A 16,862-nucleotide genomic window follows, 5' to 3' on the forward strand; every position below is an offset into this window, starting at 1 on the left:
TCTATAACAATATGCTGATTTTTAAAAAAATCTTGTCCCTTCTATCCCTACTACACTGGTAGCTCATGGATGCTAAAGTTTGTTACCCAGGCGCTAAGCATGAGAGCCGGGATAGATTAGCTCCTCCAAAGTTAAGGCAGGAATGAATGAACGAACGAATGAATGAATGAACGAACGAACGAATGAAGAATCACAGCACCGTGAGGACGGTGCAATGATTAAATCTTCTAGCGGGTAGGGAAGTCGGGGAGCCTATACCAGGCTGGGCAGGGACTCAGTCAAGGGCGTAACTAGTGGTGAGGCGAGTTTGGTAAGCGTCACATCTCAGAAATAAAACCAGAGACACGACTGTGGGGAGGGGTTGTGGGTTCAAAGTGCATTCCTAGCGGGAATTCACTTTTTTCACTGAAACCCGAGTAGAGGCACTCGAGAATTGATTAGGGTTTGTAATTTCCGATTGGCAATAAGGGAAAGCGCCTGGGTGGTGAGCTACGTGGTACCCAGGCAGTCAAGGGACAAGAACAGACCGCTGGGTTGCACTCCAGCCCAAGTCGTCCTTGGGCCGCCGCACTCGGGCTGGAGAGGCGTCCACGTGACATCAGCGCTGGCGCGAGCGCCGAAACCCGGAACGCGGCACGCGGCATCCGGGATCCCACCGGACGCAGTTTCCACTCGTACAGGCTAGCGCCCGGCGGCGGCTGAGCGTCTCCTGTCGCGCAGGGGGCGGCCCGGCCGTAGGGAGAGACGGGTGGGGCCTGCCGTCCCTCCTCCAGAGCCTCCGCTCCGGCTGGACCGTCCCGCTGCAGCAGGCTTCTCTTCAGCAGACGAGCAGAGGGCGCAGCGGCCTCCGGAGGCGCGGATGCGAGCTCCGCCCGCCGCCCGGTCACAGCCTCCGGGGCCGCACGCTTCTCTCCAGGTAGCGGGAAGACGGCCAGGTCCCCGGCGTAGTGAGCTCGGGGGAAGCTCCAGGCCCTCCGCGGCTTCCGGGAGACGCGGGGACCGCAGGCCCTCCCTGGGCCCCACCTCTCCTGATTGGCTACCTGCGGTCTAGATGCCCTGCCCTGGCCGGTGATTGGCTCCGAGGCCCCGCTGTCACTGGCTTCCTTGTGGGAATCTAGGTCGCTAAGCGAAGCGTTACTCCAGGACCGGTTGGGGAGAGGTTGGTTGGGCACGAGTCCAGTTTGTTTATTGTACTGGGGGCCCTACCCCGGCGCGAGCTTCTGTCGCAACTTCCAGGAAGAGAACCGGTATCGGGACGGAGGGCAGGGGTGGCGAGCGAGTGAAGGTTTAGAAGTAAGCTGGAGGCCCCTAAGCCTGGCAACCCCCGAGTGGGAGCGGGGTGGGAAGGAAGGCCTTGAGAGAGAAGTTGTCATCCCAAGAGGGGTGACGGTGGAGGAAAGAAAGGCCTAGTTTCTGTTGTGGCAGAAACGGGCCGTGCGGGAGATTTCCATGACCTAATTGTTTGGGGATCTCATTTTCTAGGTGAGTTTCTAACAGAATCCACTGGAGATTTTGCTTTAACTTTACAGTAGAGTTGGGAGACGACTAGCCGTTCCTAGCCTTCAAAGAGGCAACTTATTGAATAATTCGACTCTCTTTTATCGCTTCAGATGGGCAGCTGTCAAAAAAAGCACAAACAGTGGAAGGATGGATACCATTGCATATATTAGAAGTATGTGGAAAGGCAAGTAAGGTATTCACGTGGATTTAATTGTGGTTAATTGCACGAGAAAATTACCACTTAAGGAGAAGCTCTTAAAGTTTTGAATAATATTAAAGTAGCTTGACTCTATGATAGGTTTCAGATATTTAAACTGTTTAATCCAAAAAGCTTATTACTGCTGTACCTACCAAGTATGCTCTTTGCTAATGATGGTCTAGTCCTAATTATTCTGAAAATGGAAAGAAATCCGTAGTTTTTGATAATGTTAATTTGCATGTGACTGGATAGTGCTACTAGATCTTTCCTTAAAAAAATGACATAGGGATCACCGTGAAAAAAGCCTTTGAAGATGTAATTTAATGTCAGAATGTGCATGAGAGTGGTTAGTTGCTAACTCATACAATAATTGAGACTTGTAGGCTAATTTCACTCTGTTTTTAAAGTAGTTTGCTTATTAAACACTGAGTCCTAGTTACCGAAGTTGCTCCCCTGGTCACCTAGTCATTCGATCCTGCAGCCTTTATTAAGTCGTGTGCTGTATTACACATACCCTTTAGTGACATACCAGAAATTGTCAAGGAATGGTTTATTTCAGCCACAGAACACCCAGATTAGCTCTCGAAGGTAGACCTGGGCCCTACCCTGGAAAATTCTGACCTAGGATTGGGGGTGAGCTCTGGGCATCTGTAGTTTAAAACATTTCCTCAAGGGTGTTTGATGTGCATTCCCAGTTGAGAACTGTAGCTTTAACGACTTAGTAAATAGACGTGTTTAAGAAATTCTAAGATATTTATGAAACAATTACTTTCCCCCCTTGATTTCCTTATGGTTTAAAAGTAAACTTCTCAGGAATGACATTTCAGTATAATCCAAAAGCAGTGTTTGCCTAGCGAGGTCAGGAAGTTTCACTGGCACTCAGAGACCTCCGGGACTAACCATTCCAGGCTTAGGAACAAGGTTTCCTGTGGGGAAACCCAAAAGCTCTTACGTGCTTTTACAATCCCCAGAGCTGTGCACAGAGTGTTGTTTCCTGTTGGCTGTAAGAGAAATCAACTCCAGGTCTGTTCAGCTAAGTTATTTTTACCTCAGCAAAGTGCAGGGGGGGTAATATTACATTTATGAACTTTTTTGGCGAAGAATACCCTTACTGGAAATAAATGTAAATGATACCCTCTTGATACCCAATAGTCCTTTGCTTATGAAGTAAAGAACGTGCATAATGCAAGCTTAGAATTTGTATGGTAATGTGAAATACCCGGATATTTGGAACATCAGTGGGGGCTTTTGGGCCAACAGGAGAGTCAAAGACGTAGAAAATGAGATAATCACTTTGATTTTCAGCTATGAGAAATGTGTGGTGAAACCAAATCCAATCTGACTTAGAGGATGGCTTTAGGCAAAGAAGTAGGTCCAATTGTGTTCTATCACCTAGGAGCTGCTATTCATTTTATATGTAAGTTCTTCACTGCAAGATTTGGCATATGAAGTATTTGAGTAGCGGACAGAATTTTAAAATGAAAATGAAAAAACTAAGTTAAAATATGAAGCCATGTGTAGTCCACGGCTAATACCTTGAATTTTGTATATACTGTTTGAACAGAAAGCCAGGAATCTCAGCATGAATTGGTCTAGATCTAGACCAGATGGTGGTGGTGAAGAAACCTCATCTCAAGACCAGAATCATCATGAAAACGAGAGAAGGTGGCAACAAGAGCGTCTCCACAGAGAAGAAGCCTATTATCAGTTTATTAATGATCTCAATGATGAAGATTACCGGCTAATGAGAGACCATAATCTTTTAGGCACCCCTGGTAAGAGATGGGTAAAAGAGGAAATACCTTTTTCAGCATTATTAGAAGTTTCAAAATAAGGAGGGGTTTTTACCCCATCTTCCCTCTCTCAAAATATAGTGTACTGTTTTTGTGACCTTAAGAGCATTGTAACATAACAACATAGAAAATCACTGGCTTACTTCTGTATTTTATAAGTAGGTAAGAATATTGAACATATAGCACTGTTACACAAGTGTCAAACCAACAGGTTAACATACATGATAGTGTCAGATATTTATGAAGTCCTATGTCTCTTAAGTAATATTTGTACAAATAAAATATTATTCATTTAAAACCTAATTCTAACTCATTTGAGGTCTTATCATTTATTTATTTATTTAGCTGAATTAATGACTCCCAAAAAGTTCAATGTGCTCCATTAACTTTTTACAAATTAATTTCACAGATGAACTAATTGAAACTGTATGCTTGTATATATTTGTGTGTTGCATATTTGCATTCTGTATACATATATAATGAAGGGCATTCATTACCCATATAATGAACTAGGTAGAATTCAAGTAAATAAAGATTTGAAATTTTCTCTAGAAGTACTCTCTTCTTAATTTCTTTTTAACTCTGACGAAAATCCACAGAATTATAGCTTATAGGTTCTAAGTATATCAACTAGGAGCACTTCATTAATGATTCAAATTAAATCTTATTTTAATTTAAATAAAACATTAATAAATGAAACAACGAAAATGATGTGTATTTGCATGAATAAACGTTTTTTGTTGTCTTCAATTTATAGAACATGAAAACAATAGAATGTCTTCTACAGATTGCTAAAAATTAGTCTTACCCTTCATGAGTTTTCATAAAACTTAGTAATTTAAAGATTTTAACTTTAGTGGGCACTTTTCCATTGTTTTAGGAGAAATAACATCAGAAGAATTACAGCAACGTTTAGACGGAGTCAAGGAACAGCTAGCATCTCAGCCTGACTTGAGAAATGGGACAAACACCAGAGGTATTGTAGATTCCTTTCCATAAGGAACAGGTTTGATTGGAGTAATTGCAGAAATGAACTTACAGGACCTTGTACAATGTTTGTTTTTAGTGTTTTCCAGATTAAATGTGATAATCATTCAGGTAGTATTTACATATTATATGCTGAGCAGTATAGTTAGGTAATACAGGACAGGGGTTGCATATAAAGATGTCTTACACACCCATTGCCTTCAGGGAGCTCATGTGTATGAAATAGTATACAATTAATTACCAGCAGAGTTCTTTTTAATCTTAGACTTTACACACTACTGTTTTTTTTTAAGTAATATAACTAAACTTACCTTCTAAAAATTTATACAGAACAATACAGAAAGACTGAGTCAGGAAAACCTATTTTTGTTGCTTTGTTTTATTGGTTTTGTGTTGTGTCATTTTACTGAACAGACACTAAGTCATAATATAAGAAATTCTTATAAAAAAACAAATCGGGGCTTCCCTGGTGGCGCAGTGGTTTGGAGTCCGTCTGCCGATGCAGGGGACACGGGTTCGTGCCCCAGTCCGGGAAGATCCCACATGCCGCGGAGCAGCTGGGCCTGTGATCCATGGCCGCTGAGCCTGCACGTCCGGAGCCTGTGCTCCGCGACGGGAGAGGCCACAGCGGTGAGAGGCCCGTGGACTGCAAAAAAACAAAACAAAACAAAACAAAACAAATTACTTGTAAAAAAACAAAATTCAAACTAAACAGAAGTGTATAGAGTTAAAAGTAAAGCCAACTTTAAGGTCCCTCTTACCAGTTCTACTTCCTTCTCCAGAGGTGTTCGTTAGTAGTGGTTTCACATATTACATCAGGATCATGGTATTGGTTAGGGTGAAGACTATTAAACACCCCAAACGCATCGGCTGATGAGATGGAAGTTTACTTCCGTTTTGTGCTCAGTCCAGGGCAGACGCACGTCAATCCATAAAGCCTTCTGGGACCCACGCAGCCAGCACAGTGCTTCTACAACTGTGCTGTCCAGTGCGGTAGCTACCGGCCACATGGGCCTATTTAAATTTAATAAAATTGAAAATTCAGTTCCTCAGGCACATTAGCCACATTCAAGTGTTTAATAGTCCCCTGTGGCTAGTGGCTTCTGTACTGGACGGCACAGGTACAGAACATCTCCACTGTTGCAGAAAGGTTCACTGGGCACTGACTGCTGCTCCAGGTATGGTTTGCATGATCAAGCTAAGTCACAGCCACTTCTAGGTTCCAGCTGGCAGTTCCAGGTTCCAGGAGAAGGCCCAGGCCCCTGCCCGGAAATGAGCTCCCTCACTTCTACTCCCGTTCCATTGATGAGAACTTAGTCCCGTGGCCACACCCAGATGCCAGGTCGTTCACAGGACACTGCAGTGCATTTCCAGTGGAAGAATGGGGCGACGGATTTTGTGAGACATGAGTGACCTCTTTCACACACTGCCATCACTATATTCTAGTAATTAAAGAAAGAAGTGGCATCTGGAATGACTTCATGTTTACCTGCCCTTTACTTACATCTTTTTGCAAATTAAAATGGAAAGTGGATGTTAACCTTTTTCTTCTTTGTGTTTAGATATGCAAATTGTACTATATTGGTATAGCTGGTAATACTGGCCCTTTGAATATGTTTTGATGGAGAATGTACTCGTCATGTGTGCAGTAGCTTATACCTTTAGAATGTGGCTGCGGTTGCTGTCTTTATTGATGCCAGCAGCTGATTAACAGGTTTAACTTTAATATTTAAAAAAGTTTTTTATGAGAGATTGCAGTAATGAAATAAAATCAAAGCAGACTCATTTAACAACTGTTTTTGAGAAGAGCGAACTTGGTAAAGTCTGTGTAGTTAATGTGCATTAGAATGCTTTTCACTGAGTTTTGTACTTTATATAATCCACTGGTTAAAATGGAAAACTTAAAGCTTCCCACAGTAGCACTATCATACTCAAAGAAGTTTATTAGGGGCACATTTCTTTCTTTCTTTCTTTTTTTAAATGTGTATATATTTTAAATTTTATTTTATTTTTGGCTGCGTTGGGTCTTCGTTGCTGTGTGTGGGCTTTCTCTGGTTGCAGTGAGCGGAGGCTGCTCTTTGTTGTGGTGCGCAGGCTTCTCATTGCGGTGGCTTCTCTTGTTGCGGAGCACGGGCTCTAGGTGCACGGGCTTCAGTAGTTGTGGCTCACAGGCTCAGTAGTTGTGGCTCGCGGGCTCTAGAGCGCAGGCTCAGTAGTTGTGGTGCACAGGCTTAACTGCTCCGCGGCATGTGGGATCTTCCTGGACCAGGGATCAGATCCGTGTCCCCTGCATTAGCAGGTGGATTCTTAACCAGTGCGCCACCAGGGAAGTCCCAGGGCACATTTATTTCTAAATCGATTCATTCAACAGTATTAATTGAGAGTCTGATTTGTCCCAAATACTGTTGTAGAGGTTGGGGATTTAACAGTGAGTAAAATAAGGCAAAACTCATTGTCTTCATGCAGCTCATGTTCTAAATGAACAGAAAATGTATTTTATTGTATTATATATAATGGCTAACATTTATTGAGTGCCTCCTATGTGCCAGATATTATACTAATCATTTTATATACAGTGTCTTATTTTATCCTCATGATAATCCTTTGACATCTGTACTATTATTATCAAGTTTACAGATAAGGATTTAGCCAGAGAACTTAAGTAACATGCCTGAAGTCTCCTATCCTCACATGAAGATATGATGTGGTTCTAACATTTTACTCATGAAGCCATATTTCTTGACTTATACATTTTGGGCAGTTTCTGAGAAATAGGATAAAATTCTTAAGGTTGCCAAAAATACCTAATTGCAAAAAAGATTGAGTTACCTTTACCAAAGAATTCTAAAAATTCAAGATAAATTATACATAAGTTTTGCCACTGTATTTTATTGATACTGCCATATGAATAACGCAATTTTTAAAATTTTTATTTAGTTGCAGCGGGTCTTAGTTGTGGCAGGTGGGCTCCATAGTTGTGGCATGCGAACTCTTAGTTGCAGCATGCATGTGGGATCTAGTTCCCTGACCAGGGATCAAACCCAGGCCCCCTGCGTTGGGAGCGTGGAGTCTTATCCACTGTGCCACCAGGGAAGTCCCAATAAAGCAATTTAAATGTACAGTTTTGATACTGGATATATTTTTCATTTGCCTTAATATTTTGCCAATAACAGGCATATAGAAAGCAAGAGTGAGGATTTCTTCACACCTTTGCACAAATAGTATTTAAAATTTTATAATTTTGATACAGTGTGTATTATAGTATGCTTATAGTATACACCTTTCTTTTAGAAAGTTCAGCTTTTTGGCCATTTTTCATTCATTAAAATGCACAGATGTTCTTAATTATATTTTTAATTTAATAAAAACGTAGTTTATCTTACAAGCTTTCAATAAAGATCTAAAGATAGATTTTAGGAATTGATGTTAAGTTGATTTGGTTTGCTTTCCAGACTCAGGGGTCCCTCGAGAAAGTTCAAATGAAGAGTCTCTGCTGGAATGGCTCAACACCTTTCGTCGCACGGGAAACGCAACTCGAAGTGGACAGAATGGGAACCAGACTTGGAGAGCTGTGAGTCGAGCAAACCCACACAGTGGAGAGTTCCAATTTTGTCTGGAAATCCACATAAATCACGAGAATAGAGGATTTGAAATGGACGGCGAAGATTATGTGGGCGTTCCACTTTCAGATATTAGCCAAGATCACACCGCAGATGGGCCACAGAGATCAAGTAGCCCTGTGGCCAGGCGAACCAGGAGCCAAGCCGCAGGGGCTCTCAGTGGTCGTAGTGCCAACGTTCCGAGAACTAGGCTTGGATCGAGGGGGCGGAGTTCAGTAGAAGGATCTTTGTCAGCATTGGGTAGATTAAGAAATGGAATTGGGGGGGCAGTTGGCACCCCTAGAACTGGTGCTGCACGCGCTAATCCATCAGGTGGTAGTGAACTCAGGCAAAGGGAGGGGCAGCGATTTGGAGCAGCCCATGTTTGGGAAAATGGGGCTAGAACTAATGTCACAGTGAGGAATACAAACCAAAGATTAGAGCCAATAAGATTACGGTCTACTTTCAATAGCCGAAGCCGGTCACCGATTCAGAGGCAAAGTGGCACTGTTTATCACAGTTCACAAAGGGAAAGTAGACCTTTTCAGCAAACTAGTAGGCGGTCTGTTAGGAGGAGAGGTATAACTCGTGTCTTTCTAGAGCAAGGCCGAGAAGGCAGAGGTACCGCATATACTCCATTCTCTAACTCAAGACTTGTGTCAAGAATCACAGTAGAAGAAGAAGAGTCCAGCAGGTCCTCCACTGCTGCACGACGACACCCAACAATCACACTGGACCTTCAAGTGAGAAGGATTCGTCCTGGAGAAAGCAGAGACTGGGACAGTATTGCAAATAGAACTCGATCCAGGGTGGGGCTGGCAGCAAACACAGTCACTATCGAAAGCAGTAGTGGGGGCTTTCGGCGCACCATCTCTCGTTTAGAGCGCTCAGGTATGCGAACCTACGTTAGTACCATAACTGTTCCTCTTCGTAGGATTTCTGAGAACGAGCTCGCTGAACCGTCATCAGTGGCTCTTCGATCAGTTTTAAGGCAGATCATGACTGGATTTGGAGAACTGGGTTCTCTAATGGAGGCCGAATCTGAGTCAGAGGCCCAGAGAAGTGGTCAGCGTCGGCCAGAGACACACTCAGAAGTGAGTCTCCTCGGTGAGGCCGTCAGCCAGCACAGGGGAGGGTCCCCCCAAGGCAGGTGGACCCGAGAAGACAGCCCTGACACCCCGCCTCGTGCCCCAAACAGAGGTGGCAGGCGGTCGCAAAATTCAAGTAACTTGGTGGAAACTGGCACCCTACCTATCCTTCGCCTCGCTCACTTCTTGCTTAACGAAGGGGAGGATGATGACCGCATGCGTGGTTTAACCAAAGAGCAGATTGACAGTCTTTCCACCCGGAGCTATGAGCACAGCGGTATCGATAGTGAACGAGGGAAAATCTGTAGCGTTTGCATCAGCGACTACGTAACTGGAAACAAGCTCAGGCAGTTACCTTGCATGCATGAATTTCACATCCACTGTATCGACCGGTGGCTCTCAGAGAATTGCACGTGTCCTATCTGTCGGCAGCCTGTCTTAGGGTCCAGTACAGCAAACAACGGGTGACATGCTGGATCCAGTCAAATGTTGCATCTTAGTAGAGCTGAGTATTCAGGCATTCTTTTGTTGAATTATTTGTGATGAGCTAACCAGGATGAAAAATAACAGATGATTATAGTTTGAACTATTTTTTTGTGTGCTTTTTTAACTTGTTAAAAAGAGAAAATTTATAGAAAATTTAAAATGCAAATGTTAAATTATCCTAAAGTACAGAATAGTTAATATTGCTAGAACCAAATAACTTTTAAAATGTTTTTATTTTGGTAATTTTGTCATGCTGAGCACTTTTGTATCTGCACAACTCAGTAGGTTACAAATCAATATTCTTTTTCTGAGAAGTCCAGCAGATTTTGCTTGGACTTTCAGGCTTCGTACCATGTCCAGACATTGGTGTCTAAATAAGCCTTTCTTTAACTTTTTATTCTAAGGACAGTATCTTTTCATGAAAGAATATTTGGCTGAATGTTTGCTAAATGCATTAAAGTTACTTGAAATATTAAATTTAATATGCAGCATATCACGTGTGTATATATAGGTATATAATTTTAAGGATAAAGTATTCAGTCTAAAAACTACCAGTTTGGTTCTTATTTCAAACTGTTGGGCTATTACTGCATATGGCACAATGTTTAATACTTACAGGATCATCTCTGGGAGGAAGTAGATTAAGATATTTAAAAATAGACATAATTTATGAAGCGTCTCTGACAATCTGACTTATTAGACAGCAAGCAATATATAACACTGAACAAGTATTTCTTTTTTCAGAAATGGAACGTGGACATTTTAGAACATAGAGGTTATTTAACTTGAGTTCTACCTTTTTGTGACATTTTTGAAAGTGCAAACAATTTTTTGGATTACATTAAGTAAGATATACAATATGCATGGTTTTCAAATTTAGTTTAAAATCTAAAAACAAGGGTCTATAAAGAATCAAAGGCATAGATAATATGTTAAGTTCAACTGGAGACCAAAAAACTCCAAATGAAACAATAACAACAACAGCAAAAAAAGTTAAGAGAATGTAGACTTTAAAACACAAAGTATGCATTGAAGATCTGTTTCTACCAATAAATATTAAAATGTGTCAACTGTTCTTTATTGGTCCACCGTGGTTTATTCACTGAAAGAAGTAGTTATTTCGCACTAACTCGATGCAAGGCAGTGTTACTGGTGTAGAGGATTCAGTAGAGGACAAAGTCCCTGTCTTCATGGGAAAGACATATTTGCTCTTAGAAAATTGGAAATCGAGCAATACAATGAGTTACTGTTCTGACTTTGATGTTTGTTTATGAATAAATGACATAGTTTGCTATGGTGATACCACTTGGACAAAATCACAAGAACAAATACCTCAAGGCCGATTCTGTGAAATTTAGGTATATCTCAAGGTTTAGTTTTTGTTTCCAATTAGTGATTATATGTAGTTCGTTCAGTAAGATGCATGCACAGGACTTGTTAGGGGGTGCATTTAGCCCGTGGAGTGAGAGGTTTTAGTAAAGGTGGTGACTTTGTTTGGAGTAAACGGTTTCTGTAGGTCACATATGGGACATAGGACTGGGGAGTTTGATTTTAAGGCTTTAGATACCAGACTTACGGGATTTTTGCTCTACAGAGTCTAGATGGCTCTTGATAAATCGTATTGGCGAAGGGTAAGATCACTTTTCATGTTTCAGGAAGATTGGTGCGGTGCAGTGTGCAGAACGCGGTGGAGTGGAGAGAGATGGGAAGCAAGAAACCAATAAAGGAAATATTATGATCAATTTTTACTATCAATTATCATCATCAGTTATTATCTAACCTAGGTTGATGGAAGTGAAACTGGAAAGAAAGAAAAGGGCATAAAAATGTTGGAAAAAAAAAGACATTATTTGGTTTCTAGTTCACTGTGAGGAGGTGGGAGAGTCATGTGTTCACAGGTGGAGAATCTCTGAGTGGAGGAGGGCGGACAAGTTACAAGCTCGGCCAGTGTAGACATTGACCTGAAATGGAGCCGTATTCATGTATCTATCACACTCACTCTCGTGGCACCATTTGTCCCCAATAGGACAAGAGACTAAATCCAGCAGTTACTGCTCATATGGAACCCTCCTCAGGAAGTTCTACCTCCCCTGGTTTGAGCAGTTCGGAAAATCAAGAGGAAAACAAAAGGGGAAATGAACAAAGTAAGGATAAAGAAGAGAAAAAAGCATGTTGATCCTCAGTCGTTTGCAAGACATGGGAGGACCAGCACGTGAAGGGATTCCCGAGTAGGCACTGGAAATAGGATTGTGCACTGTATGGAAAAGTCCCTGAAAGCAGCAGGAAAGCCTAATGAATTTGGTAGATTGGTACCCTAGTTGGGAACAAAGAAGTGTTTTCTTTAATATTTTCATTCATCTCCCAGTAAACAAGGCTGATGACAAACACAAAGGCTCATTGTCTATTTATAGCATCTACTCAGCAAGGATTTTACCCTTTGTGCTTCCAATAAAGAAAGGAACAAATCATTTAAATTCTTCATTTGAGGGCTTCCCTGGTGGCGCAGTGGTTAAGAATCTGCCTGCCATTGCAGAGCCCTGGTCCGGGAAGATCCCACATGCCACGGAGCAACTAAGCCCGTGCGCCACAACTACTGAGCCTGCGCTCTAGAGCCCGTGAGCCACAACCACTGAGCCCACGTGCCACAAGTACTGAAGCCCACACGCCTAGAGCCCGTGCTCTGCAGCAAGAGAAGCCACTGCAATGAGAAGCCCACGCACAGCAACGAAGAGTAGCCCCCGCTCTCCACAGCTAGAGAAAGCCCGCGTGCAGTAACGGAGACCCAACGCAGCCAAAAATAAAATAAATTTATAAAAAAAATTCTTCATTTGACTCTTTTCCATGACATGTCCTTAGAGCTTGTTCTATATAGTGTGGCTGTCTTGTGAACTTCTGTTTCTAAACTGTCAGCTTCCTAGCTGCCTTCCTACGTATTACATCCTTTTACCCTCTTTTTCTTGTATCTCAGAGTTTTATAATTTCCACTAGCATTGTTACGACTTGATTATCTTTCACTCTTAGGTTGTGTTTCTTTCAGTCTTCAACATGAATTCCTAGTTTAAATCTCCCATGCTCTCCTTGAAATATTATTGCCACTTAACATGGTAGGAGGCAGAGTTAGAGAGTCAGTCACAGGACCATTTGCCTCCAAAGCCTGTGCTCTTTCCACTACCCTGCATCCTGGAGAAGCTGAAATGCTTTGGGAAGTTTTCAGCCTAACTCCTTCCCAAAGATACTTGTCTAATTTTGTAACTTTGTTATATCATGTGTTTGTTTCCATGTGCAAATACACCTTTTCTTTCCCAAGAATGAAAAGAGAAGGACCACTCCTGAAAGATATCAAACAGAATCTATACTATGAGGATGAATCCAGCAAAGAGATGAATGAGGCATCTGAAGATGCTGTGTTAAGGTCAGAGTTAAGAAGCTGTCTGAGGCCTTTCCGTGAATATTTCTCCCAGACAAGAACTTACAGTGAACTTCTCATCTTCCTACATGTCTCCATTTGAATAACCTCTGGCCAGAGGAGGAAGAAATGGTGTAGAAATAGGAGCCCATGTGAAGTGGGTGGTTGTTACCTTTGCAGTGGCAGCAGACTCCTGTAGGGTCTCTCCCTCAACCTTGTATGACTCTGGCAATCAGAGACCTGGGATATCTCTCAACACAGATGCACAGATTTCCCAGGAAGCCAGAGCCATCTCTCATCGAGAGGGCCAAATGTTCCATGTTCCAAAGGACATGACTGAGTGGCAGTGGTGCTCGTTTCCTTGATGTCGTCAGACAGGTTGGGGGTGCTTTTCAGTGACTGAGTGTATTAGGCCTTGATGTATCTGCCCTTGTGATAACTGGGGATCCATAAATACTTACAGCAAGTATGTTTGTTGTTTTATTTTGAGCATTACATCTCTGAAGACTCTTGAGTTGGCCCCTATAGTTTTCTTTCTCTTTTTTCATTTTTAAAAAAACAACAGTCACACTTCTGGAAACTCAACACTTTCAGACGTATTTTTCCTCTATTAATGTCTCATTTGAAGACAATTACATATTTAATCACAAAATGTTCCTACTTGACTATAATCCAACTGTCTTCTGTGCAGCTTCAGACATGTTCACATTCTTCCCGGTGGGAGACGGTCCAAGGTCATGTGTAGCTTCTGTAGTGTGAAGTGACACAATTTTGAGTTCAGGTTCTCTGGATGGTGTCCGTTCTTCCGTTAGCTTGGATCTGATAATAAGCGCTTTTTTTAAAATTTATTTATTTATTGTTGGCTGCGTTGGGTCTTCGTTGCTGCGCGCGGGCTTTCTCTAGTTCATTAGCTTGGATTTGATCAGGTTTAATTTCAACTCCTCACCATCCAGCTTATGGGATAAATGATCCATGTAGCTTGTATCTACCTGCTAGAGTGAAGTGGAATCAAGATCAAACTAGAAAGGGGGAAGGACGTGTCCCTGAGCACATCGATTGCTGGTGCAGAATATACACCAGGCCTTGCTGAGCAAGCTTAGTAGGATGAATGACAGAAACGGTCTCATGGCATCTCTTTGCTGCCTCACTTAGCTGGACGTGTTTGGTCAGCCAATACGGCTGGTTCAGGTCCTGAGTCGGGGCCCCTTCAGAGAGGCCCCGAGGGAGGAGTTCCCTGTTGGCGCTGGTGGCGGCACCAGTGAAGGCAGGGGCAGGAGGGTTTGAGGGGTGCTGGTGAGCACGTTTGATATGCGTGCTTGGTTCGGGAACTGCTGCAATATTGAACAGTCATAACTCTGTGGAAGGGGCTGAGGCTTTTGTGACAGTGCAGCTTCCTTAAAACTTTAATTAGATCCTTAACAACTTCATTTGGGGTCTTGCATCCAATGCCAGAAATCTTGTCTTATCCTTGATTTGCTTGGGGGAATAGCCATGGCCGTAACACCTTAGGTTTTTGTTTGTTTGTTTTTCGAATTTTGTTAGGAGTATCCTTCTATGGCTCTAAATCTTAGTTAAATAAGGTATTGTTTCTGGCATAGCCGGGAGCCTTTCGTTAATCTTCCCTTGACCCTTTGCTGCATTTCAGACCAGTGTGCCTTACAATCGGAGGGCACCATCTTCATTTTCGTCTGCAGGATGAGGCAACGGGACCATTGCACTCTGACCAGCTGGGGTCAGGTCATGTGGCCGGTCCACTGCAACCATGTAGATTGCGAGGGGATCAATTCCATTCTAATTCCCAGCACTGAATTACCTGGTGCTCCTGACAGCTCCCTGTGTTGGAGTTTCCTGAGACCACTTCCAGGTTAGTGGTTGGCTAGGACTCAGGACTCAGCATACGGTCGTGCTTACAGCTCAGATATATTACAGGGGAAGAAGGCAAAGCACAGTCAGCAAAGGGAAAAGGCACATGGGACAAAGTCTGGAGGAAGCCAGGCCAGCTTCCAAGACTCCTGTCCCCGTGGAGTCACACAGACGTACTTAGTTCCTCCAGCATCGAATGTGACAATGTGGGAGAAATGTTGTCTCCCACGGAAGCTCATCACTGACTCAGTGGCCGAGATGTATTGAGGGCTGGGCGTGTAGGCATCCTCTGCCTGGCACGTACTAAAATTCCAAGCTCCTGGAAGGGAAGCAGGTGTTCAGCGTAAACCAGATGATTTGCACAGATAGTTCAGGCCCATCGAGACACGCCTGTCAGGGAACAGTGGGGACACCCCCAAGTCAAGTTCCTGGATGCTAGCCAAGGGCCAACCTTGCACACAGGGCTTTCCGAGGACGTCTGAGGCTTCTACGTGAATTCTTCTCTGCACACTCCTGCATCACATCTCCATCTCTAGCTCAGAACGTTCTCCTGTACTCCAGGACTGCATTTTGACAGCCTTGGTTAACGTCTGCTAGGCTGGCCCTTTGGAACCTGAGGGTCAGTATATTCAGAACTGAAATAATCTTCACCCAGAGTGTTACTCACTTTCTTTTTCTGAGCTCAATGCCTCTGCCATTCACCAGTTCAATGAAGGCAGGAACGTCTGATCCCCTTCCCCTGTGGGGAGGTCAGGTGGCACTGGCTTGCTGAGGATGGTTCCAAGGGGTCAGAATGAACCTCCGCCTCATGGCTGTGAGTGCAGAGTCAAAGTTCAAGTACAAAATTGTGATCAATACACTGATAAGCCTGATAAGAGGTGGAGAACTGGGTTTAAATAGGGTGTCAGAACAGGAGGGATTGGAGAGACGGTCAAAAACCAGGAGGAATTAGTCCAATCCGATGAATGGGAGAGTGATCAGGAAAAATCCCTCCGACGGTGGCTGTTCCCATAGCTGGTTGGTTGCTTGCCTTGAGTTGGTGTATGTTTGACGGGGAGTCAAGCACTAAAGAAAGGGCTGAGAAGGGGATAAATAAGAACCCGGATTCCTGCCTCTTTCCTCACATCCAGTTGAGCAGCCTGCGTCCTTTGGAATCCTCATCGTCTCCTTCCCATTGTGTCAGGTCAACGAGGGCCGTGCTCGTGTCCCACGTCACCCCGTACGTGGCGGCAACCCCCCTGCAGTCTCTCAGGGCAGTCCTTCCACAGGCTCATTTGGGTGCGTCCCATGTCCACGTCCCCAGCTGTCTCCCTTACGTCCTCACTGTTCTCACAATAACATATAAGATCTTTATATTTTTGGCCTCTGCCTACCTTTCGCAACTTCATTTTCTACCATTTAGGGTGCCTCTTGGGGTCCTCACCTTGCCCTTCGCACTTCCAAGTTTGTGACCGTGCTGTTTTCTCTTCCTGTGACGGCCTTTCTGGTTAACTCCTGTTTATCCTTCGACTCTCACCTCCAGCATCGCTTCTGCAAATGCTCCTCTTGTCCTGTCTCCAGGGCACAGCAGACACGAGGTCTGGGACCCGCACTACTTCTTAGGGGCCCATGAAAATGTTTTAATTTCTTTTAAAATCATCAAAATATATACGTATATGTAACTATGATGTAACCTGTATCACATTTATCATTCTACCAACACAGCAGTAGAATATAATTTTGATATTTTTTATGGAGGAAGGGGCCAAGGTAAAAGCGCCGAGAATCATGTCATCCCCCATGTAGGAGCTTCGGCTACACTCTGTCTTCCCCTGAGAACCGTGAGCTTCTTGAAGTCATCCTCAGCCCCTAGCATGAGGCCAGGTACACAACAGGTCGCTCTATGTATTTAATAAGTAATGGATAGAAGTTTGGGTATGTAGGTAGACGCTGGCTTACAAA

General features: G+C 43.4%; 1 protein-coding gene across 16 annotated transcripts; it reads left to right on the forward strand.

Annotated features, from left to right (window-relative positions):
* Positions 1-661: 661 nt before the first annotated feature.
* On the forward strand, positions 662-13,894 carry RNF6 (ring finger protein 6). 16 transcript variants are annotated; one of them, XM_067713694.1, is made up of 7 exons: positions 935-1,293; positions 1,611-1,688; positions 3,268-3,474; positions 4,373-4,468; positions 7,932-8,050; positions 11,679-11,796; positions 12,960-12,979. In XM_067713694.1, the coding sequence occupies exons 3-7, from the start codon at positions 3,282-3,284 to the stop codon at positions 12,962-12,964; spliced, it is 531 nt and encodes a 176-aa protein (XP_067569795.1). In that variant the 5' UTR covers positions 935-1,293; positions 1,611-1,688; positions 3,268-3,281; the 3' UTR covers positions 12,965-12,979. The 16 variants fall into 16 exon arrangements, with proteins under 16 accessions (XP_067569792.1, XP_067569786.1, XP_067569787.1 ...); XM_067713693.1 differs by lacking the exon at positions 12,960-12,979 and having other exon boundaries at positions 934-1,293; positions 11,679-12,940; XM_067713696.1 differs by lacking the exons at positions 11,679-11,796; positions 12,960-12,979 and adding an exon at positions 11,308-11,670 and having other exon boundaries at positions 938-1,293.
* The last annotated feature ends 2,968 nt before the right edge of the window (positions 13,895-16,862 follow it).

Source organism: Pseudorca crassidens, chromosome 18 (assembly GCF_039906515.1).
Source record: "Pseudorca crassidens isolate mPseCra1 chromosome 18, mPseCra1.hap1, whole genome shotgun sequence".
NCBI classification, from domain to species: domain Eukaryota; kingdom Metazoa; phylum Chordata; class Mammalia; order Artiodactyla; family Delphinidae; genus Pseudorca; species Pseudorca crassidens.

Excerpts from the sequence above, each read along its gene's own strand:
- RNF6 (XM_067713691.1), top strand. The coding sequence starts at position 3,282 with ATGAATTGGTCTAGATCTAGACCAGATGGTGGTGGTGAAGAAACCTCA. Across the intron at positions 3,475-4,372 it reads TAATCTTTTAGGCACCCCTG|GAGAAATAACATCAGAAGAA; the intron begins GTAAGAGATGGG and ends CCATTGTTTTAG. Across the intron at positions 4,469-7,931 it reads AAATGGGACAAACACCAGAG|ACTCAGGGGTCCCTCGAGAA; the intron begins GTATTGTAGATT and ends TTTGCTTTCCAG.